We start from the raw sequence: 23,377 nt of genomic DNA on the forward strand, positions 1-23,377 counted from the left end.
ACAAACGACAAAACAAAAAAGACCACTAAGTCAAACCTATAATAAAGCAATTCTCTAAAAAGAAATGCTGCAAATGCTTGTGCAATAAGTTCATAATCATTTCATTTTGGGCCATCTAATCTGTATGGCTTATAATTGTATATATATATAACATAATTATAATTGTTCGGGCTGGTAAAAGTACGTATATTTAATGAACACTGAAAGGCTTGCTACTGTTCAAAGATCTACCTTCAAGTATTTTCTAGTCCAATCATGTTTAAGGCAAGGAGATACCTTTCCTCCATTCAATACTCTTTTGTATTTGGAAAAGGAAATATTTCTACAAAACTAGGAGGTGATTAATATATTTAATGTGATCAAAATAAAACAAAAATTGGTTTATTTTATGTATTTAAAAAAAATAAGTTACTTACACTCGCTTAATTTGAGGAAATGTCTTAATGATACGCTTTTTGGTTGAAAAACAGAAGTTGCTAACCACATAGACTCAAGGCTGATGCTTTAGGCTGCTTTATTTAGCTTAAAATAAGAAGGAATTTATTTAGAAAGTATTCTTTATAAATCGCATCAAAATCTCAGTAAAATTGTATTTATCGAAATATCACTTAACAACAAACAATTTCCTGCTTCACTCAGGATAAACCAAAGTATACCTCCATTCTAAGAAAGCATGAACAGAACAATGGTGAACTGCATGAAGTTTAGGATGAGGTTACATGTCAAGTTACCATTCGTTTTGGTTAGTGTTAGTACGTTAGTAGGTGTAGTTGTGCTGTCAATAAAGGCAATTATGCAGAAAAAAATTTTCGTTTCTTGTTTGTTTTCTTGTTCGGTAGATACTAAATTCATTCCTGCTTAAGTTAGGAGTACGCAAATAATACATAATGTTAAAAAATTTCGTGTGATCTAGTTTTATCCAGTACTGCAGTTCCAACCAACTCATTAATAATTCAACATAAGTAAGCTTATTTCACTGGTATTAAGTATCACATTACTGAATTTAGAGATACGATAAATTAAGATTTGTTTTTAGATTTGTGTTTACATTACTTCATAACTCATTACTTTGTTTTTTTTAAGGGAAATTTCCAAACTGTTCGGTAGAACTGCTTGCATTATAACATCATTTATTTGCAACCTTAGGATTTGTTTTTAACCTTAGTGAACGTGTGCATAGGGATAGTATTAAAGGTGCTATGTTTACGGAAAAAGTAACGTTTAGCCTTCCCCGCCTGAAGTCATTAGTTGCCTGCGATACTGCTTGTGTTAGCTGTAAACAAAATTTGAAAAGAAGTTTGATGCTTAAACCAATTTACTTAAATGATTTAAAACAGTCAGTACGTGATTTATTAGCATCAAAAGTAACTACTTATGATATTGAGTAAGTATATTTCGAAATAATAAATCATATATTACTGTTAGTAGATTTATGATTTCTAGCATATAATTTCTAAAGGAAAAGGTTAGATAAATTTAAAAATATTCATATTTCTGCTAAAAAAAAAATGCAGCATTTGTATAGGATTAGTTTTTTTTTCAATTATTTGTTTTTGCATTTTGATTTATTTATTTCATTATTACTTAGGTTAGGTGGTATAATCCTTAGCTACAAAAACGTTAAAATAAATAGTTCAGTGGAAATGAATGATGAGGAACACTTCATATTAGATTATGTTGCTGATGTGTACTTGTTCACTCCACAAATTGGTAGCACTCTAACTGGTAGGTAATACATTTATTCCTTGCAAACGTATAATAAAAGAAAATTTTAGAAGAGATGTGAACATTTCAAATCTGCTTTCCTTAGATTTATAATGAAACGCGAAAAAATCATTATTGTTTTATTTTACAGAAATGTTAAAAAGTTAGCAGAAAAAGTAACTAACTTCTATTCGTGTGAAAGCATTGGCTTTTGGCACAGAATGTTTATGAGCAAATCGAAATTTAAGTGAAGCATTCTCCCAGGAATTTATGTTTATTTCAATGATTTATTGGTCAAACTAACTGAATTCAAATGTTCGGATAACAATGTACTGAATATTTATAAAAGTATGGCATTGAACTAATTACATTTAGTATACTACTTGTTTAACCGCATATAATAAAGCACACTACCCATATTCCACATTTCAAATAGTTAATATAGAAGTATTTTCCCTGTCTAGGAACTTTTTACAGCTCACGGCCTGGTGATGGATAGTGTGGTCTGAAACGAGAAAACATTGTCCAGAGGCCGGCAATGCGCTGAAAAAATCTCCGGGCGCCAAAATAATTATGTCAAAAGAATAAATAGAAGCACTTTACTATTTTTCTACTATATTTTCATCTTATTTCATCTTTTTTTTTTGTTTGCAGGAAGAATTAATAAAAAGGGGCGTGATGTACTTGGCTGTTTAGTTCATTCAATATTTAATGTTGCTCTTCCAAGGCCAAGATCAGAAGAAGATTCTCCCAAAAAATGGCTCGGCTCGAAAGTTTTTATAGGACAAAAAGTGACTTTTTCGGTTGTGAAATTGGATTTTACTGGCAGGCTGCCATATATAAGGGGAGAATTGCTAAGCCTTGAGTAAGTTACCATTTTCAGAGCTTAAGATGTGTTAATTTAGTGTCAAAGAATGTAAGCCAACCTATTTCATAGAAATCTTTTTTTCAATTGCATTGTAATAATATAAAAATTAGAGTAATTATAAAAACAAGAAATATTTAAAATAATTCCAATAAAATATTATATTATTAAAAAAAATTCTAATATTACTATAATTACAAGTAAAAGATAGTGAACATTGTAGAATTTTCCAAGATGAAAATTTTGAATTCTAAATAAAAGCTACAGGGAAGTAATTTAGAGTTGCCCGTAGGACCCGAATCGATAAAATTAATAAAGAATTAACCCACCTCGAATTTGGATTCCAATAATGCATGAAATTCTTCCCCCTGCAAGCAAAAATCCACTGTCATTATTCTTCGTGGTTTTAATAAAAAAATAAAAATCCAAAAATATTTCGGCTTTAATATCTTGTATACACCGAAATTAGTGCCGAGGTACCAAAAAGAAAAGAAACAATCGTCCAGTTAAACTTACAAGACAATTTCAGTCATATTTTGAATTTTTTTTTTTATGCCGAGCTTTCGACCTAGGGACTAGATCATCTCAGGGCTAATTGTCATTAATATTTAACATCATTAGAGGTTGGTGTGTCTTCTGTCTTCTCTGCTCATGGACAGTCTGTGAGGTAGCCAGATTTTTTTAAAAATATATATAGCCTACGAATATTGATAGCTTTAGAGTAAAATATTTTTTAAAAATATATTTACCTGCCAAGAATCAGTCTTGGTAGTGCATCTCTAAGTTGCACTCTCCTCTCTGTTCTTCTGTTAGTCTGCATCCTGTCTCAACAATGTAGTCAAACTTATTTTTTCCTTGACTTCATTTTTTATTCAACCATAAGCTCACTGACGCTTAATAAATAATAGTTAAGAATAACTGTCAATAACCTTTATCTTGAATCCTTGCAAAAAGTAAGAGTAAAGTACATTCAAGAAAAAGTCACTGTTGATTAGAATCTTTTCAAATTTGAGTTTTAAATTATATTTTTACTTCCTTAAATGTATTTTATATAATTTATATTTTTATTTTTAGAAGTAGCAACGAGGCAGATGATGAAGGTGCTGATAGTGGCATGGGTTATCAGGAAAGTATTGAAGAAGATTGCTTCAAAAAAGAAAGTAATCAGTGTAATGTGCCTGATACAGAAAGTACTCTAAAGAGAAGGAGAAATGTTTCCGATAACAGTGAATCAGAAAGTTTTGTAGCCAAAAAGAAGTTTAAGTTGAATTCATCTGACGAAGGTTTATCAGGAGAAGAATCGGTTTGTCCAGATCCTTCAACTAATAAGTTAGAAATTGTGGGTGATCTGGGAGAAGGTAACATTTCGAGTAAGGATAACCATACTAGTAGGAAGAAAAAGAAAAAGAATCGGCATAGTAGTGAAATCGAAACTTGTGAAGAGATAAAAGACGATAGAAAATTAAGTGAAAGAGAATTGAAGGGCAGTTTAAAAATATCAAGTGATCCAGATTTATTAGAAAACGAAAGACTCAAAAAGGAAAAAAAGAAGAAAAAATCAGAGAATTCAATAAGTAGATCATCCGAAAGTATTTCCGTTAATGAAGATATCATTTGTGTGCGTGAAAAAAAGAAAAGAAAAAAAAGTAACCAGATCAGTAATTTGGAGGAAATATCAAATAAATTACTGAACAGTGCTCTTGAGAATTCTGCTGTTAAAATAGAAAATATTAAAGAAGAGCATCAAACATCATCTACCTATGAACAAGTTGAAAGTGGATCTAAAGAAGAATTTAATTTGGAAAGTGTTAAAAGCCGATTACTCCAGCAAACATTATGTAATTTCCAAAATGGTCATGAAAGGAAATCGGTAAAACGTGTCATACAAACAACGGATAAATCAGTACTAGAAAATGTGAAGAAAAAGAAACTCCATTGCACGAAATAGAGCGTTTTTTATTTTTATTTGTTTATTTTTATTTTTTTTTTTGTTAAAATATATAAGTATATAAAGAGGTAATACATATTTTATTCTAAATTATTAAGCATGTTCAATTTATTGATGCCTTAAGCTATGTTTTCTTCCGCCCACGTCATTCCCACTTCCTAATTGTTGTTTTTGCCTCTTTCTCTTATCTTTCCACTTGACTCACCATTATGCCCATTCTGACGGAGTCCATCCGTAGAACAAGCGCGAATCAGCGCAGCTTGTTTTCCACTAACTCCGTTTTTATTTACTCCATGTAGATATTAACTTCCAAGCTTGCTAGAACCTACATTTGTTCCTTTATCCACCAATGCTTTCCGAAAAAGTTCACTGACGTAAACAGATTAGGAAAGATTAAAAGCTTTTATTTCCCTGTTTAATTCTTTTTAACTCAACTCGAAATAGGCATTATAACACTGTATTAAAACTACTTTATAATAAACATATTACTTTATATGATAAACATATTAAAGTTTGTTAGTAATAATAAGACGAAAAAAATTAAAAGATGAATTCAGTAACGAATTTAGATTAAGACGGCGTATCATCCTGCAAATAAGGAATATAAATCAATTTGTTTATGTAAAAAGAAAGATTATTATTATTGTGGAACAGTTTAGTAGTGTTGAGGATGCTAAACAATTTTGTTGCCTGGTTAACAGATTTAAAATCAAAGAATTTTAATGCAGTAATCAAATAGATATGACTTCTTGGGTGACCCATTTTCATTCTAAGTCGCATACCGTGTATGCGATTTTTTTCTCAGTTTTTGCGCATTTTCATATTCAGAGTTAGACTTACATTTTACCACTGACGAGCTAAACTATGTAATTAACAATATCAAGACCAACAAAGCTTCTGATCCCGACCAGATGGTCAATAAATTTCGTAATCATTCACCCAGATTTTTCAAGACATTATTGGATTGATTTATTTATATAATTTAGGTTTTCTACCATTATCCTTTAATTATTAATAACGCGGAAATTTAAATGATACATTATTGACTCGAATGATACATTATAACTCGTATCTTATGGAAATAAAGGCATTCATGGTTGTACAAAATCAGCCTTCTAAAGTTCATCGGTTGAGATAAGAATGAAACTATTATGTCTTAAATTGAAGGAAATAAAACTGCTTATAAACTTTATCAAATCAGATTTATTATAGATTTAGACTTATATGAAGTAGTTAATTGAAATAAATTCAAATGTAACGTCGATAAACACTTTATTAATCAATAATAAAATAACAAAATAAATACATCACATTTTGAGCAATCTTACAGATACAAGAAAATAGCGTATTGCGACTTATCTTAATTGAATGTTTAAAATCAATTAAAATTTAGACTTGAACAAGTTTGAAGTTTCTGTTAAAGAGTCAATAACTACCAACATAAAAAATTTGAAAAAATATTAAAATTGTTTAATCATGATCTCCAAAATGTTACCAACCTTTGTAATTGGATAATTAACTCAAATTATAAAAAAATAAAAATAAGAAAAAGGGTTATATTACACCAGGAGTGTGGCCAAGTTTTAACTAGCAACATGTAATTTGACACAAAAAAGTTTATCTAAACCATTGTAAAATTCTCTTTAGTTTCCTAGAAACAGCCATTTATCACAACATGTTTTTCATAAATATGTTCTTATCTCTTAGAGAGCTGAAGTACAGAATATAATGTAATTGTACCTACTAAATTTGTGTTTTCCATAAGATTTTTAAGTTATTTTGCCAATTACTAGAAGATATACCATTTTGGAGCTTTAAATTTTGCATTTTTTTTTTTACTAATGTAATTACCAACCAAAATAAGTACAATGAGAATATAAAGTTTAAAGAGAGTGGTTGGAGTCATTTGCAAAAAAGTCACTAAAAAAAGTGAGATTCATTTAGTAAACTGGTCGAGGGATTTTTTATAGCTTACTTACAATCTGCTCTCCTGGGGTAGGATCCGAGCGAAAAATACATTTTCGTCTTCCTGCGATTTTCTGTTTTTAAGATATTTTGTTCACATACACAGACACCATTTTATAGTGGGGGGAGGAATTAAGTGCGTCAACCTATACCTGTCGGGACGTCATATGTAGTGGATCAGCGCCCTTCGGGCAGCTTCTTATTTCAGAAAACTATTGCCCTGTACATCACCCACATTGAATTGTTTTGGTTCTAAGATCTAAGAGCATTGTAGACAGGAACCTAAGAGCACCACGATTCTGAGCCCAGTGCGCTTCTACTTCAGGTAGATATTTTTACTTACTACTTTACTTCTTAAGGAAGAGAAGGAGTGAGAACAAATTTTTTTAAATTATTATTTCATCACGCATATCTTAAAATAACTATTTTTTGTTATATGAAAAACTTAATGTTCTTTCGAATGGCGTAATTAAATTAAACTCTTTAAAGAGTCAAGTTCATTTTTATAGAAAAAGTCGTTTACAACAAAAATATTATAAAATGGCTGCTTTTCTCGAAAACAGTGGAGAATAGGAACATGGTATATGTGAACTTCTCGGTCACCAATGAGGTTTAGAACTGCCTTCTTAAGTATGGTCAGTTCATTCTTATATTCCTGTCCGTAAAATAATCAACTATTTTTTAGGCAGGCTTAACGATCAACTAACAATTACGTATCGCGGTCGGGCGGAAGCATATACTTTAATATTAAATTTTCTTCGAACAAATAAAAAATTGAGATTCGCGCTGGAAATCTCCTAATTACAAACCACGCTTCATAACTGCTACACTGCACCCGCCCTTATGTATAATGTAAAATAAGTTATTATTATACATATATTTTAAAAAATACAAATAATATCAAACATCAAATAAAATAACTCCTTTACTTTCTTCTTTATTGTGTTGAAAATTATTAGGATTTAAATTCGGTATGATCGCCAATTTAAAAAAAAAGATACTGTAAAACAATAAGGAAACTAGAAAAGGTGCCAAGAACTGCTTGAATTTTTCAATTTTTTCAAAATGATCTTAACTGAAATGTACATTTTCTCTAAAAAATGAAATGTTTCATAGAGTTTTTGGAGAAAAATTCAAAGTTGAAAAATGATAAATCAAGATAAAGTTGAACTAAAATATTTCTTCCTACTAGATAAGTTTCTTCCTTTCGACAGGTTACTTCAATAGTAAAAGCGCGCTAATGAATGAACCAGGAAATAATGTCAACATTTCTACAAAGCACACGATTCAACAGCGTAACTGAAGAGCGACTTAACAGTGTCAAATTAGAGACAAAATTTTACTATGGACCCGATATTGCTGAAGAGCTAATTGGCCCTTCAATGACCATAGTGCCCAAAAAATAGAATTTCCACTGTTGTTTAAAATGTGATATGCTTTCTTTTGATTCAAAAAACATTGCTTCTGGAATATTCGATAAGAAAAAGAAAAACTACATCGTTCAAAAGGTAAAAACTCTAAATTATGTATATTTTTTAACATTTGACTTAGAAGAGAGTTAATTTTCTTGAACTCTTTAATTTTTAATATCTCAAGATTATTTTTGTTTATGAGATATTATCTATCTATCTCCTTTAACCCTGATCGATTTTAGCACATTTTTTTCCCCTCTTCCAACAAATTTGATTCAGCATGTTCATGAAGAGCTCTTCAGAAAAATGTACACGCTCAATCCTGACTGACTATATAACTGAACAATGTTTTGGAAGAATAAATGCATGTAACGTTAGTTCTCAAAATATTTAATTTATTACTCGAAATAATAATATTAGTTTTCGAACTGTTTATCGGAAGAGTAAGTTTGTTTTCAGCGAACTTAAGATAAAATTTTGTAAATAAATTTTAATTTAGATTTTTACGTTCTAAATTGTTTTTCTTTTTAACAAAATATAATCTACATTTTTAAAATACATATATACATACATCCACTGTACAATTTTTTTTTTACAGAAAGTATTTACATTATCAAACATTTACATTCTATTATATTAATTCTAAGTTCTTTTATTTACAGTGTGAAACAATTATTTCTCTTTGGTTAACAGCACATTTGAAACCTTTAGGTAAACTGTAACTATATCCACCGTGTTAATTGCCTTCTAGTTCTTTTACTGATCAATTAACTAATGATTAATCTATTATAAATAATAGTTATTTAAAATACAAATATTGACTTTCTTTACATGAGCATTTTTAATTCTCAATCTGGCTTCATGGTAGAGGCCAGGGAAGTCCCGTGAAATCTACTGGACCTCCCAGACCGGCATCTGCTTCTAATAAACTCATAATAACTGCCATAGCTGCCTCATCATTGCTGTCATTTGGGACGGTCTGTTGAGGTGATACAGCACTTCCCATCATTTCTAATACATCATCTCCATCACCTGAATGGCACACACCATTGATAACTAAAGAAAAAAGAAATCTTAAAATTCTTTACATAAGAAATGCTTACAAATCTCATTACAACTACGTGTTTGAAGTAATATTAATTTTCAGGTTGGGGAAAAAAGTAGAAACTATTAATAATAATATTTAACAACAGGAATTTTAAAGTTAATTAGCTGCAGAATGAAATTTTTGCAAAACCCACATAACACTAACTTAATTGCCAATTGCCTTTCTGTTTTATACTATTTCCAATCTATAAACAACAAGAAACTAATAAGAAGTAAGAAGTAAGTAGTTTTAGGCGCCACGGTAGCCGAGCGGTTAGAGGCGAGACCTGTACGTAAAGCTAATTTGTATTTGTGGTACCAGTTTCGACACCCGGTCTTAGGCATTGGATTTAATTTAATGGTTAATAAAAGAAATATACAGTAAAGTATAATTGCTAGTCGCCTCCGTCCACGACACCTAATCGGTAGTTGGACGTAAAGCCCGCCTGATAAAATAGGTAATTATTTTACTTTAACTTACTTTTACTTTTAGAAGTGATTTTTGTTTTTAACAATTACATCTTAACATAGATAGAATGGTTTTATTATTACTATTATTATTATTTATTTATTTATTTTATGGTTTAGTTTGTTTTATTTTAAATGTAGATACAAACGGCTGTTCATCATTCAAGTATGAGTATCTATGTTTTAAATTTAGGTATTTAGATAAACCGTTTTTTTATTTATTTTTAATTTAAGTTGGTCAATATCTGAAATCGTTGGCGCCTGGAGCTGACTTCAGTTTCACACGTTTCTACTGTAGAACTGATTCTCAGGAAGAGAAAATATAAGGCTGGCAGCTGGATTGGAACATGGGATTTACGCGTGAGAATCCAGACGCTAATCGCTTTCCTGATAAGGTACTACGGGAAACCTAAAAATAAAACTAGTTATCTATTTTCTTACAAAAGTTTTTACCAGCTTAAGCATTCTGCAACTTTGACCATGCTGAAACAATACAATCTACGATTCTCTACTGACTCCTGTAAATTTAAATTTATTTATGATACTATGTTTGTAATATTTAACAACCGAAGGTTGTTCATTATATGGGTGAATAATGTAGTACTATTTTTAGACATACTTATAATGTGACACTGATATAATGTGAAAAAAGAACTTAGTTTACAAATAAAATATTACAATATCACAAACCTGCCTCACTTCCTATGCTGGATAAGGTAACATTATTTCTAACGACGGAATAATTATCTTCATTACAACATGTGCTCTTCTGAGTAGTTCTAAGTGCAATGGTGTTTGGAAGTAAATGATCTGGTGACAAGGGGTTAGTATTATGCATCTGAAAAAAAAAATTATTTATTTATTTATTTAAATTCTTAAATTCTTAGTAATAGACATATTTTGATAGTTGTAAAATCGCATACGTCAGCCAATGTCTGAAGATGAGATGGCGAAGGAGTACTAGTATTCGTCAGAGGAGAATCAAGTGATCTTCGTTGTTCATCTATCACTTCATCTGCTATCTTTCTACCGATATTGCTGGCTTCTACATGAGATGTTATATATCTGGAAATATCTCTTCCCCCAATATCATTATTACCTGTAAATAAAATGTATTCATTTCACATATTTTTGAAATTTAAAACGTATTATACATAGTTCTTTAAATAATATTTATTTTGAAAGGAACCAAGATTTGCTTCTGTGGCATATGCGTAATAACTTTTATTAAAATTCTATTACAAATATTTTTTTGTGTATTAGAAATTCACAAGCATCAGCTCCTGACGATAGCCATTGTAGAAGTGAAAATACAATCAGTAGATCGCGTTGTTATATGCAAAATATAATTGTAAATAAACTTGCCTGTTAAATAACTAGTAAATTAATAATAAATATTATTATGATACTTATGGACATTTAATTAAAAAAGAATGAAGAAGACTATTTTATACACTACGTATAAAACTCACTCTGTGCCCGGCAAAACTCAAAACTTCCATTTCCTTGAGATTGGCTTGAACCATCAGATACAGTACTATCAATTTGAACTTCATTATCACCTCTGGAAAAAGAAAAATATTTTTTACTTAAGATAAGATTTTTTATAAATGCACATAAGCGATAACTTAAAGAGAAAAATGAGAACAAGGGTTTAAAATTAGAGAGAACATATTTTTTTTCGCAAATTAGTCAACGATGGTCATCCTACATAGCGACCAAGTAGATCATTATTGCATGGGGAGCTTCTTGTGAAGGCGGGAAATGCCCATGAAGTTTTTGTTTCATATCCTTGACTTGTTGATTTCGCGAAGAGGCAGCAGAGATCATATTTAGAAGTCTGCAGGTCTTGCTGCCTGAATTTGGGCTGATGTGGAAGGCTTCTTGGGAGGTCGTCGGGCATCCTGCATTGAGCGAAGACTGTTTGAGACAGAGAGAGACATCCTTTCATCTACGGCTCTTGGTGCTTTAGGGCTCATAGGCTGTTACCTAAGGCAATCTGATCTACAAGCCGTCCTGCTGGTAACTGGTCGCGGGTTTTTACCTGGACTAGGCCGAGTTCCATGGTTGACTAAATATGGTCATATGTATTGTTATATCTCTACTGGGTGTACGCCGCTGTGGGTACAGAACGCCAGTGAAGATTATGATTATGATTATATAATTTTGAAGATTATGTCTCCTTAAACCCTTTCAGATTGCACTGCTGTCGCCGGTTTGAAGTCTACTATCACATTGCGAGGCCTCTGGCAATTTGAGACCAGAAAGAACGATCGCAAAGAGCAACCTTGCGAAGTTTATTTTACTAGACTAGAAAGGTCGTCATAAAATGCATCTTCTCTTTATTAGGAAAGCTTAACTTAGAGCCCTTGGGCAGAATAGTCTGATTTGCATAGGTTAGGAAATGGAGGAAATGACGTCGCGATCACTAAGTTGCGGCAAGAGGTCTCAGACCAGACGGAGATCATTAAGTGAAGTAAGTGTGCTGGGTAATTCCCTACAATTTGAATTCATTTGATCGTATTTCGACCACAGGGGATTGAGTAGTCTTTTTGTTTAATGCAAATACCTAGAAAAGTAAATTTTAATTGTTTTTAAAAATTAGTAGAATGTTGTTAACATAAACGTACGAAGTTCGAAAATTTTTTGCTACCAAGTATTCTCCTTCTTTAGTCCACGGATTTCTAAAAGACCTCCATTCACTCTGAATATGTATATAATTTCCATCTCTGCTTCTAAACCTGTATACCTGTAATTTATAAAGAGATAAATACCTGTTTCATTTTACGGTAATTATTTACAAGTAGTCTAAAAAATTACCTTAGTAGTGACTGGTTCTTTGCCCTGTAAAGCTGATTTATGTGAATCCGCTAAGTTGGTTATGTCATCTTTATGATAGTACTCGTACATACTAGTACCCAGCAGTTCTTGAGGTAGAAATCCCAACATAAGCGTAGCCCTATAAATTAAAACAGCGAGAAGGGGAAAATTAAAATTTTGATAAATAAATATAAATTCAATAAAATATTCACTCTCAAATAAATTGAAAGGAGTAACTTAGGGAAAAAAGAAAAAGTGAAGGATCTCAGGCTGTTTAGTAGGTGATGTTGACCAATAAGTTGGTTAAGGGCAAAGAGGTAGGAACATGATGCATTAGAGAGGGTGTCGAGAAGGATACGCCCACGTGGGTTAGCCATTTGACACTGTCAGCGTGGGTGTTTGGCATTATAATCTCCGCCTGGGATTAATTCTCTTTTCTTTTTTTTTTTTGGCGCATTAACAGCTGAGGTTATTAGCGCCCGGAGCTTTTTCCAGTGCACTGCCGACCTCCGGACAGTGCTCTCTCTTTACAGACAACACTGTCCATCACCGGGCAGTGAGCTGTAAGAAGCTCCTAGGAAGAGAAAATCTAAGAGTCAGCAGCTGTATTCGAACCCGGGACCTCCGCGTGGGAGTCCTGTATGCTAACCGCATATCTAATCCCTTCCCTCAATTTTCGTCTGTTATATTAAAATATCTTCAAGTTCTTACTTATGGAAGGTCAGATCGTTAGCATTCCAGAGATCGGTGGTTACAGAGATCGAGTGAGTGTGTGTTTTAGCAGGAGTTCACTATCTAATAAGCAATGAGATGAGAGAACCTATTAGAGATTTGAATTAATTAATAAAAGAATCGAAAAGTGATGTTGTATCGGTGGCAGAAAAAGGTGTAGGATTAAAGTATTCTGAAGAGGCACAGATTTCGTGATCCCGGAGAAAAAATTGCAGCCTTGGTATTGTAGATATAGAAGGCTGCTGCGGTTTTAAATTAAGAAAAAAAAAATTATATTTGGCAATTGGAATGAGAAGGATTACAAATGAAAATACTGGAAGGACAAAACAGAAAAACCTCAATACTTTTGATTTTTGAGAACGCCGCTGAAATTTTCGATTGTCCTATCGAAATTGTTGTTTAGAGAAGTGTCCTACATTAGTAATCTTAAACAAACACTTTTAAGTTATATTTTCAGTAATAAAAAGTCATAACTCAAAATAAATCAGTGAAAGACATCAGAAGGGCTTCTACCTTCAAGAAAAAAACAAATGTTCCTAATTTACTGGTGTCAACAGAAGTCCTGAAAAATTTTCCAATTATGATTTTAAATGAATTTTATATATATACCTCTGATCAACAAATAGGAACTTTCCATCCATGGCATGTCTGGATATAAATTGTAATGGACGTACATTTATAGGTGGTTGAAAACTTTTAACTGGTTCTTGAGTTGCGGGCAAGGGTATACCTATAACTCTGCCCATGGCTACCAGGCACGATAGATTACAAGAATCTCCATCTGGTTCAGGTTCTTTCTCATCATCCAGTCCCATTTTAGTGGATGACACCCAAGGTTTTAAATACCCTGTACATTGGATTACCCTATATTTTTTATCTGAAAATCATTAATGAAAAATTAGACCGATAAAGGAGTAAGAAAACAGTCATAATTATCACATACATGTATTAAATAATGCTATTCTTGATATATATAATACAAATATTACATTAAAAAAGGAAACAAGTATTTCATCAATGGATGTCTTGAACGGATCGATGGATGTTTTGAAAGAATAGTCACAAAGTATAATCTTAAAACAAACAGTACCATTTTTACTACCCTTAACTCTGAACAAGAATTCACAAAATTTTGACTCCATTCCCATATAGCGTTTGAATATGTTCTGTTTGCCGACTCAATCTGGAGAAGCTTTCTCCAATCATTTGAGAATTCCGTCTTAAAGCGATGTTGTAATATTATGCTATCTGCGATTCAACATTGAACAATCTGCATTGTCATAAAAACGAAAATGTCTGTTTCACATACAAATTCATATTTTTCTCACGATAATAGAAAAACGGTCTAAAAAATGTATGGCTAACACTTTAAAGAGCATATTTTCAGCGGGCGTTACTATACTGTGCTATGCCCTTCTTTCTGTTGTCCAATGCTGTTTTTGGTTTTATTCAATGGTTTATACATTTCGACCATTTCTTGGTAATTTTCTGCGTTGGTGGTTTCACAGGTTTTCAAAAATTTAAAATTATTGCACCAACATTCGACTATTAACTATGTTTTTTTCCGGTGGTCTTTTTAGGCAATAGCCCCATCCAATTATGAGTTCCTAGAAGATGACTTAAGACCCGACTGATTGACTAGGAAGAATCGACGAGATTCTTAAAGTTTACAGCGAAGAAACAGAAGTTTTCCAGTTGTAACTCAAAAATAATCATAATAATAATTGCGAGTTGAAGTGAAAAAACTTATTATAATGTTAATTCCTCTTCAATTAGGTAGCTAATTTATTGTGAAATAATGTCTATATAAAGATTAATTAATTGTATATAAAAGAATAAATACCAGAGAAATAGGATGAAAAATTAATGCCAGTTTCAGTCATTATAAACTTTATTATGCCGCATAATAATAAGTATCGGCATAATAAAGTTTATCATGACTGAAACTGGCATTAATTTTTCATCCTATTGAAACTATGATTCAGTCACCAAAAATAATGAACAGTAAATACCAGAGAAATGTTTTTTTCTTCGATGACAACCTGTTGTAGTTTCACTTTCTTCTTTTATAGATGGTGAAACGGTTTTACATTTCATTCTACAAAAAAAGGATCTTCTTGCTCCAGGACATAACTTAGATCCTGGTTGGGGTAGGTCAGTTTTTACTGGCAACATAGCTGTAAATTACAGTTTATAACTTTAGTACATTCTTACAAATAATGCAAAGCAAATTTTACTTAATGTAAATGTAATATAGGAACATTATCTTTCACATTTCCTTAGTTGTAATCTACTTTAAATAATAATAATAAAAAGAAAAAGAAATGTTTTTACCAACTTTTAGCATCAATGAATCTTTCTCGTGGACTTAAATGTGATGAAGAAAGTTGTTCCTTAACTTTAGCAACATCTTTTGGATGAAGAATATCGAACCAACTTTGGCCTAATAGATCGGTCTGCAAAAAGAAAAACAGAAATTTCAATTAAAACTTTCTCAATTTGTCTTCACTCTAAAATATGTAAATGTGCTCTTTAACTATTTGCGTTTATTTTTAATTATTAAATCTTAAGGAAAGTTAAACATTTATGGTAAATCAACCTCATGTTATTGTGAGATATTTCCGTTAATCTGTGAGTAATCTACCATGAAAGAAACAAAATACACAGAAATAAGCATTTATTCTTCCCTTAACATTTATTCTTAGCTGTTCACTAAAAGGCCCCGAACGCCGATTACCTCAAAACAGATGTTTCTGCTGAAAACTCATTGAAAAATCTGCACGACCTCAGGCGGTAAAATAACTGAATTTCACCCGCACCATTTTTTCTTGCTACAACTTCAAGCAAATTGCACGTTTTCTTAGAACTCTAGATTTCGAAACATTTAATTCTTAGTTACATTATACACTATTCATTCCATGCTATTCTTTACATCCTCTTGGAACTTAACAGGAAAACATACCACTATCTCACTCCTAAAAAATGTTTCCTAGAGAAGTGTTGCCTTCTTTATTTTGTTGCAAAATTTGCTTCATTCAATTATTTTAAAAGTACTGGTTACATTAAAACAAAAAATACCATGTGAAATTGCAAATTACCTGTGTATAATTTAGAGCTTGTGTAACTGATTCAGATACATAGAGAATTCGCCCTCTATCACATCCTACGACAAACAAAAAGCCCTCAGCTGCCTGAAAACATTAACAATAATGACCGTTGAATACTGTATAAATAAACATAAATAAAAAAAAACCTTAAACAATGAAATGTATACTACACAGAATATGAACAAGAAAACACGAAAAACGTCATTCAAAGAGCCTTGGTGATACCAATTTCCAATTGAAAAGTTGTTGAATGGGGACCTCCCACTAACAGAATATAATATTCTGATAACATTTAAAAAAAATCTGTTGGTAACAACGTTGATAATGATACAGGGATTAGCTTAATCAATGCTGCGATCTCTAGATCAAGTACAATTGGATAAGTTTATGGCAAGCACGAAGAAGGTAATAGCTCTTTAACTGAAATACAAAAAATAAAATAACTTAAAAGAAACGACTATAATTTTATGTTAGAATGATAACCAGATTGTACTAATGGATTGGGTTATCTTCATAAAATTCGAAGGTCTATCAATGTGAGAATTTATCACAGAAATTTCGGATCATAATTAGGAACCAATGGCTAGTTCTGTAATGCTGTAGTGTGGTTGGACAACAGCCAGTTGGATGGATGCTGATGACATAGTCACCTACTACTAGCCCTTACTAGTCGTAGGAGGTTGCTTTAACTATTAACCATTAACTCCAAGAAAGATAAAAATATAAAAGATAACTGCTCAGTAATAGAATTTTTTACTAACATAAATTTACAACTGTCAAAATAGTGTAGGGTGAAGGGACCAGTAATTGACTGCTTAAGAAAAAAATCGAGTTTAAGATAGAATAACTTCCGTTATTTTGGCTCCAGGTGTAGGTTGTAAAATTGTACCGCTCCAGTAGGATGTATTTTATTTTATTAATATTTTAAAAGCAGTAAATTCGATCTTTATGTCAACCAAAAATGATTTTTTTTGGAAGTATGTCAATGGCCCAGTAATTGACATACCGAATTTTCGGTGGAACCAATGTTTGACATGGGGTGGGACCAGTAATTGACATACATGTCAATTACTGGGCAGATTGCCGTTTCAAGGACCAGTGATTGACACCCCCATTTTAATCCTCAATGCTTCTTATAATTAAAAAAAAAAACTACATAAATGAAATCTACAAGTAATACTAATTATAACAGAACATTGATAACCACACGAATATATGAACAAATAAACGAAAAATAAGAAAAAAGAAAAATTATTTTCTTATCAATCCTCCTTGGCAACGGCTTGTTTTTACCTTGATTTTGAACTTTTTACACAAATAAACTTCCACTGATACCAAGGAACCTTCCAATAATTAATATTTTTCTGGAACTGCTGCCCAATGGCTTCTCAATAACGAAATTGAAAGAATCACCACTAAAAACAGCTCATATCCCTTATAATAGCAGTTTATTTCTGGTATGTCAATTACTGGTGCCCAGTCAATTACTGGTCCCTTCACCCTAGTAACTATTATTTAATGAAGGTCGTCGATGCTGACAATAATACAAACTTTTTCTCAAACAAATTTCTAACAAAATAATAACTAAGAGATAAACCAAGCAATCTGTCATCAGGTGAATTGGAATTCCCTTGTGCTTCGCAAACCTACAAAATTGTTGAATAAATGGTTTATATATAAATGGTAAATAAAAATTAATAATAATATGCTCATAATGTTCAAAATAAATAATTACAGGTTCATTTTTATTTAATTTTTTTTTTTACATCTTTAACTAAGTTTATCAAAGCGCAATTTAAAGGAGATTGCTCCTTCTAGAAACATCCAGGGGACTCAACCTAATGTGTGTGAGAAAGAGAGTCCTAGTTTCATTTGATAGTTACCAATCTAACGCCCGCCCGACTAACACCTTTTCTTGCCTTGTGCAAAACTCTGGGCTCCTCTAATTGTCATAGAAGAATCCTGAGTCTATTTTACAACCGGAAATTGTAGGAACACGGCTGAAAGAAGATGAAGGGTGTAGTGAGAAGGTCTAATTTGTCCAAAAACAATTTGGCTTCCTATGATGTCATAACAGCCCCCCAGGTTCTTCTAACAGCACAGTATATTCTTTCATTTATAAGATGCATATATCAATTTAATTTGATTTACCTGTTTGATAATTTGTTTAAGGTGCACATCAGAGAGAAAAGCAGGCTTATAGTTGCCATCGGCATATGATTGCACAGCTCCTCTGATGGTTTTCATATGCTGTACTGCCATCCTGAGAACAGTGAGTTTGTCAAGTTTACGTGACATCGCATGACACATGGGCACCATGGCCGATAGTTCAGTAATGTAAAGGTTCATCTTGTCTCTCCTCCTTTTTTCAATTTCACTGTGGTTCTGCCTGTAAACAAGAAATATATCGTTATTTTGGTACCACCTACAAATATAATTCTATTAATTTTTAATTTAACTGGATTGCACGTAGTTTTGTTTTTTTACTTAGTTCATAAATATTAAATTACTTTTCTTTTCAATGGCTAACCATTATCTGTGTACACAAAAATTTCAAGATTGTAAATTAATTATAAAAGTAAGATCAGATATGCTCAACTTAACACATAAACCGTGGTTAAACGATAGCACGCTCTTCTGCCCGCTTTGTAATCTGCCTACAGCTGAGGACCTTCATCATTTCATGGCGGAGTGCCCTATTTTGGCGGAGTTCAGAATGCGTTTTTTTGGGTCCGCATACTTAACTTCTGTTAAATGTTTAGAGCTGTTAAACGGTTGCAACTGGGTTGCACTTAGTAAATTTGTGCACCACGCTTATTGCTACAGACAGTTATTACGTTATTAGAAATTTAAAAAATAAAATAAAATAAAAAAATAATATAATAAAAATAAGGAAATAAATTTAATTTAATTGCAACTCTTTCTCCAATCACAATATAATATATTTACAATACAATAAACTAAAATCCATTTGTCTTATAATTTAAATTTAGTGTAAAAAATATTATTGTTCAATTTGTAAAGAGAACTTTGGTTAAAATATTTTGTCTATTGTACTGTTATTGTACGGAGCTCGCCTGACGGTCTTTGACCAAGGCATTCACGTTTTTTAGATTTTTTAAGGTATTTTTTTTTCTGTTGTACAATAAACGTTTAAATAAATAAATAAAATATTAAATTTAACTGAACTACCAAAATAAATGTACAAAAACTTTTCCACTAATTCTTAAAATTAATTTTAACTTGTAGTATCGGTTATTCGAAAATTCAGTAGCACTTCCTAACGTCTTATGGGCCTATTACGGCCGCCGTTCATCAAGCCAGAATAAGTGCGCTGGCGTTGAGTCAACCAACATACTTTATGTACATTTCATCTTTTTTACTTGTTGTACTGGCTGTTCCGTTGTAAGTTGAATATATAGTAGGATCAATTGAATCTGCTACGAAATAAAAGTATTGACTGAAAGATTTCGCTCTTCATTTTAAATGTCGACAACCCTGAAAAGTGTTTCCCGACTTTTTCGTTTTCACAAGATCAACACATTTTGAATTAGTTTCTATTTCGTTTGACTTTTAAAGGTGTTTCTTTTATATAAGCTAAGAACTTAGTTATAAGATTTTGACGGGGTTCCAGATATTTGAAAATATTGTCAATCAGACTAAGTGCAAATCTTGGACAAAAGATTGAAGGAGGGTAAATTGGTTTGGTGGTTTAACCTTCCAAGCCATTCTGAAAATCCACACTGCTGAGGCTGCAGATAAGAGCTTGACCGTACACATCATGTTTTAATTACACAAACGGAACATGCAGGGAATTCAATAATTTTTCATCATCAGAACTTAACGGCCTTTCTGTTTATTACCACCGGTTTTATAGTCGTTAGGTAATTGCAAATTGCATTTATTACGAGTGTAATCTTATTGTTACAAGACTATGATAAGAAATGGGTCACAGAGAAAAACTTACTGGTATAAATAGAATTAGTCACGTAAATCAGACAAAAATTTATAGCATAGATGAAAAAGAAAACTCTTCTTCGTTACGACAAATGTTTAGCCAGTTTTAGTTTTCGGAATATTTGGGTACTGAAATAAATGGATGATTGAATGCAGGAGGTGAAGGCACCCAAAATAATGTAAAAGTAGAAACCATGGAAATGTTCCTGAATAATTTTGGAAAAGATTGGACTTTATCTTTTGCGAAGATTTCTTCATCTAAGTTATTTTTATTTCAACAGACATAACGTCATAGAGTATAGCTAAATTAACAAGTCGTGTTGCCTTGCAAACGCTGAATAATGTAACTACAAAAGGATTGTTTCTTGACTCAATCCTTCCCAAAAGACCCTTTGGATTACTTAGAGCATAGTGTCCTGAAACAATATTTAAACTGGATTTGTTAGAAAGGTCGTTTCAAATTGCAAAATAATATTTGGCTTTATTTAATTATTTTATTTTATAATTATTATTATTTTTATTATGAGATGTTTTAAAAGAAAAATGAAGTAAGAATTCAGAAGACCCAGAAAGTGGGAAATACTTAATATCACCAAAAATAAATAAATAAATGCATATTTCTTGTTTCCTAGCAGAACTGCTTACGGTCATGTCTAAATAATTTATCATCTTGAAAAAGCAGACATTCCTCTGGGCCGAATCTGTTTACTTCGCCTGTTAACTTTAGGGAAGCATTGAGATTTAGGTACTTTAATTTCCTTTTAAGGAATAGTTTCTCTTTTTATGTAATTATTTTGTTTCAGTATTGTATTATTACTTTCTCATAGTCACTAATGTAGCAAGAGGTTGATCAAAACATTTGCAGATTCAAAATCTTTGTTACAAATCAAATTAAAGGAGAAAAAGTAAAGTGAAAAGAATAAGCGAATGAGTAGAATGAATAAATTTAATATGAATTTAACCTGAAACGTAAATCGTGATGCGAATATCCTTCATGTGTATATTTTAAAGTAAATAAAGTTTTAACGGTACTTGTTAGTTAGATACAGTATTTATGTACAACACTTTACAGTATTTACCTACAATACCTATTTATTTACTAACAATACGTTTACTTTACCTACAATATTTTACATTTTTGCTGTCTTATTTCGCACTTTTGTGAAAAATTAATGCTATCGCTAAAACCCTGTTTAATAAGTTTTGCGCTAGTAATACTAGTTCTTAAAATAGTAACAATATAGAACAATAAAATAACAAAACGTAATATCTAATTGTGAAATAATAAAAGTCGATAATACACAAATAAAGCTTACTTTTTGTGCTCATCTGTTCGAACAGATTTATTATCGTCGCCTGTGTCCTCATCGCTGCCATCACTGAAACAGTAATTCCTCTGATTAATTTGGTAGCTGTAGAAATATTGCTGAATTTAAAAATTAGCCTGCAAACTTTGGTGGTGCCTCAGACTATAAAAAATTAACTCCACTCATCTTTTCTTGTATGATCAACTCATTCGTCGCGGAGTGTGTAAAGTCATAGTGACCACCTTTTCGAACCCTATAGTATTGTGGTTATTTAATGAATTAATCTTTAGTGGTTCATACTCATTTATTCTGTGGTACTGTCAAGATTCATGCTAATAATTAGATACACGACATTAAATGCAAGCACGCCTATAATAAATACATTCTCACTAATAAATATACACACTTCGGTATGCCTAAATATATACGAGGGTCGTTTGAAAAGTCCGTGCAAAAATAAAAACTACTTAATTTTTTGGGGTAAACCTTTTTTATTTTTCAACATGGTCTCCTTTTAGGCTTATACACTTCGTCCAACGCTGCTCTAGTTTGTTGATCCCTTCCGAATAATAGGATTTGTCCAAGTCTGAAAAATAGCCATTCGTTTCTGCAATCACCTCCTCGTTTGAATAAAATCTTTTTCCCGCCAGCCATTTCTTCATATTGGGGAAGAAATAGTAGTCCGAGGGAGCCAAGTCTGGAGAATAGGGGGGATGTGAAACGAGTTGGAACCCTATTTCCATTAATTTTGCGACCACAACTGCTGAGGTGTGAGCTGGTGCGTTGTCGTGATGGAAAAGGACTTTTTTGTGGGCCAATCGTGGGCGTTTTTCTTGCAGCTCGGTTTTCAAACGGTCCAATAACCATGAATAATATGCACCTGTAATAGTTTTACCCTTTTCCAGATAGTCGATGAGGATTATTCCTTGCGAATCCCAAAAGACAGTCGCCATAATCTTTCCGGCCGAAGGAACGGTCTTCGCCTTTTTTGGCGCAGATTCCCCCTTGGTAACCCATTGTTTAGATTGTTCTTTGGTCTCAGGAGTGTAGTGATGTATCCATGTTTCATCCACAGTGACGAAACGACGCTTAAAGTCCTGCGGATTCTTCTGGAACAGCTGCAAACCGTCCTTACACGATTTCGTTTTTGGTCAAGCGTGAGCAATCGCGGCGCCCATCTTGCGGATAGCTTTATCATGTCCAAATGTTGATGCAAAATATTATGTACCCGTACATTCCAGATGCCCACAGCACTAGCAATCTCACGCACCTTCACTCTTCTGTCATCCATCACCATATCATGGATTTTATCAATGATTTCTGGAGTAGTAACCTCAACAGGGCGTCCAGAACGTTCAGCGTCACTTGTGCCCATATGGCCACTCCGAAAATTTTGAAACCACTTATAAACTGTTCTAATCGAAGGTGTAGAGTCACCATAATGTTTATCAAGCTTCTCTTTAGTCCCCTGAGGCGTTTTGCCTTTCATAAAGTAGTGTTTAATCAACACACGAAATTCTTTTTCGTCCATTTTTTGAAAATCACTCGACTTCCTCGATTCAAACGAATGCCAAACACGAAGAAATAGACCGATCTGGCTGAAACTTGGTGTGTGTTCTTCCAAGAGATGCTACTAACTAAACATAACCTCAATACGCGCCAGTGGTGCTATCTCTCTGACTTTGCACGGACTTTTCAAACGACCCTCGAATATATGCGCTAATAAAAACAGCGCTTATCATTTGATTTAAATTTCGAGAAGTTATCCCCTATCTTATAACCGTGGTACATTACCTTCTGGACCCGTGCTTTAAACGTGTAAAGGCGTTCCCACATGAGAGACAAAATGAAGTTTTTTTTTGCATCCAGAAGGAAATTTTTTATATGTTACAAATCAGAGAATCCGACACTTTGCAGAGTTTGGAATATTCGACTCAAAATCAAATTTTTAAGGAGTAACAGTCTGTCTTAAGTAGGCCCAGTTTATCTTTTTAATTTAGCACACT

The 23,377-nt window shown here is 32.3% G+C and overlaps 2 protein-coding genes across 6 annotated transcripts in view; one reads left to right on the plus strand and one right to left on the minus strand.

Moving 5' to 3' along the window:
* The first annotated feature begins 822 nt into the window (after positions 1 to 822).
* Positions 823 to 4,610, plus strand: LOC141449490 (uncharacterized). 3 transcript variants are annotated; one of them, XM_074118984.1, is made up of 5 exons: positions 823 to 962; positions 1,084 to 1,384; positions 1,589 to 1,725; positions 2,359 to 2,569; positions 3,644 to 4,610. In XM_074118984.1, exons 2-5 carry the CDS (start codon positions 1,200 to 1,202, stop codon positions 4,515 to 4,517), a joined length of 1,407 nt encoding a protein of 468 aa, XP_073975085.1. In that variant the 5' UTR covers positions 823 to 962; positions 1,084 to 1,199; the 3' UTR covers positions 4,518 to 4,610. The 3 variants fall into 3 exon arrangements, with proteins under 3 accessions (XP_073975085.1, XP_073975086.1, XP_073975087.1); XM_074118985.1 differs by having other exon boundaries at positions 1,181 to 1,384; XM_074118986.1 differs by lacking the exon at positions 1,589 to 1,725.
* A 1,162-nt stretch (positions 4,611 to 5,772) lies between these two features.
* The window catches only part of cyc (basic helix-loop-helix ARNT-like protein cyc), a 31,836-nt gene continuing 14,231 nt past the window's right edge, over positions 5,773 to 23,377 (minus strand). Inside the window, exons 3-15 of one of the 3 annotated variants that reach the window (XM_074118976.1) lie at positions 21,381 to 21,443; positions 18,259 to 18,496; positions 16,099 to 16,191; positions 15,339 to 15,456; positions 15,013 to 15,177; positions 13,610 to 13,877; positions 12,269 to 12,407; positions 12,079 to 12,197; positions 10,921 to 11,012; positions 10,372 to 10,547; positions 10,139 to 10,286; positions 9,902 to 9,966; positions 8,811 to 8,950 (exon numbers count right to left, since the gene is read on the minus strand). In XM_074118976.1, the coding sequence (XP_073975077.1) occupies positions 9,947 to 9,966; positions 10,139 to 10,286; positions 10,372 to 10,547; positions 10,921 to 11,012; positions 12,079 to 12,197; positions 12,269 to 12,407; positions 13,610 to 13,877; positions 15,013 to 15,177; positions 15,339 to 15,456; positions 16,099 to 16,191; positions 18,259 to 18,496; positions 21,381 to 21,443 (1,639 nt within the window). In that variant the 3' untranslated portion in view covers positions 8,811 to 8,950; positions 9,902 to 9,946. Of the gene's footprint in view, positions 8,951 to 9,901; positions 9,967 to 10,138; positions 10,287 to 10,371; positions 10,548 to 10,920; positions 11,013 to 12,078; positions 12,198 to 12,268; positions 12,408 to 13,609; positions 13,878 to 15,012; positions 15,178 to 15,338; positions 15,457 to 16,098; positions 16,192 to 18,258; positions 18,497 to 21,380; positions 21,444 to 23,377 lie in introns of all 3 variants that reach the window. The other 2 variants (XM_074118975.1, XM_074118974.1) reach the window with 2 other exon arrangements.

Source organism: Rhodnius prolixus, unplaced genomic scaffold (assembly GCF_049639745.1).
Source record: "Rhodnius prolixus isolate KJV_2025 unplaced genomic scaffold, Rpr scaffold_2, whole genome shotgun sequence".
NCBI lineage: Eukaryota > Metazoa > Arthropoda > Insecta > Hemiptera > Reduviidae > Rhodnius > Rhodnius prolixus.

What these genes read in the sequence shown, in the direction of transcription:
- LOC141449490 (XM_074118984.1), top strand. Translation starts at nt 1,200, where the DNA reads ATGTTTACGGAAAAAGTAACGTTTAGCCTTCCCCGCCTGAAGTCATTA. An exon ending in AATTGGTAGCACTCTAACTG is followed by an intron (nt 1,726 to 2,358) that starts GTAGGTAATACA and finishes TTTTGTTTGCAG; the next exon opens with GAAGAATTAATAAAAAGGGG. An exon ending in GGAGAATTGCTAAGCCTTGA is followed by an intron (nt 2,570 to 3,643) that starts GTAAGTTACCAT and finishes TTTTATTTTTAG; the next exon opens with AAGTAGCAACGAGGCAGATG.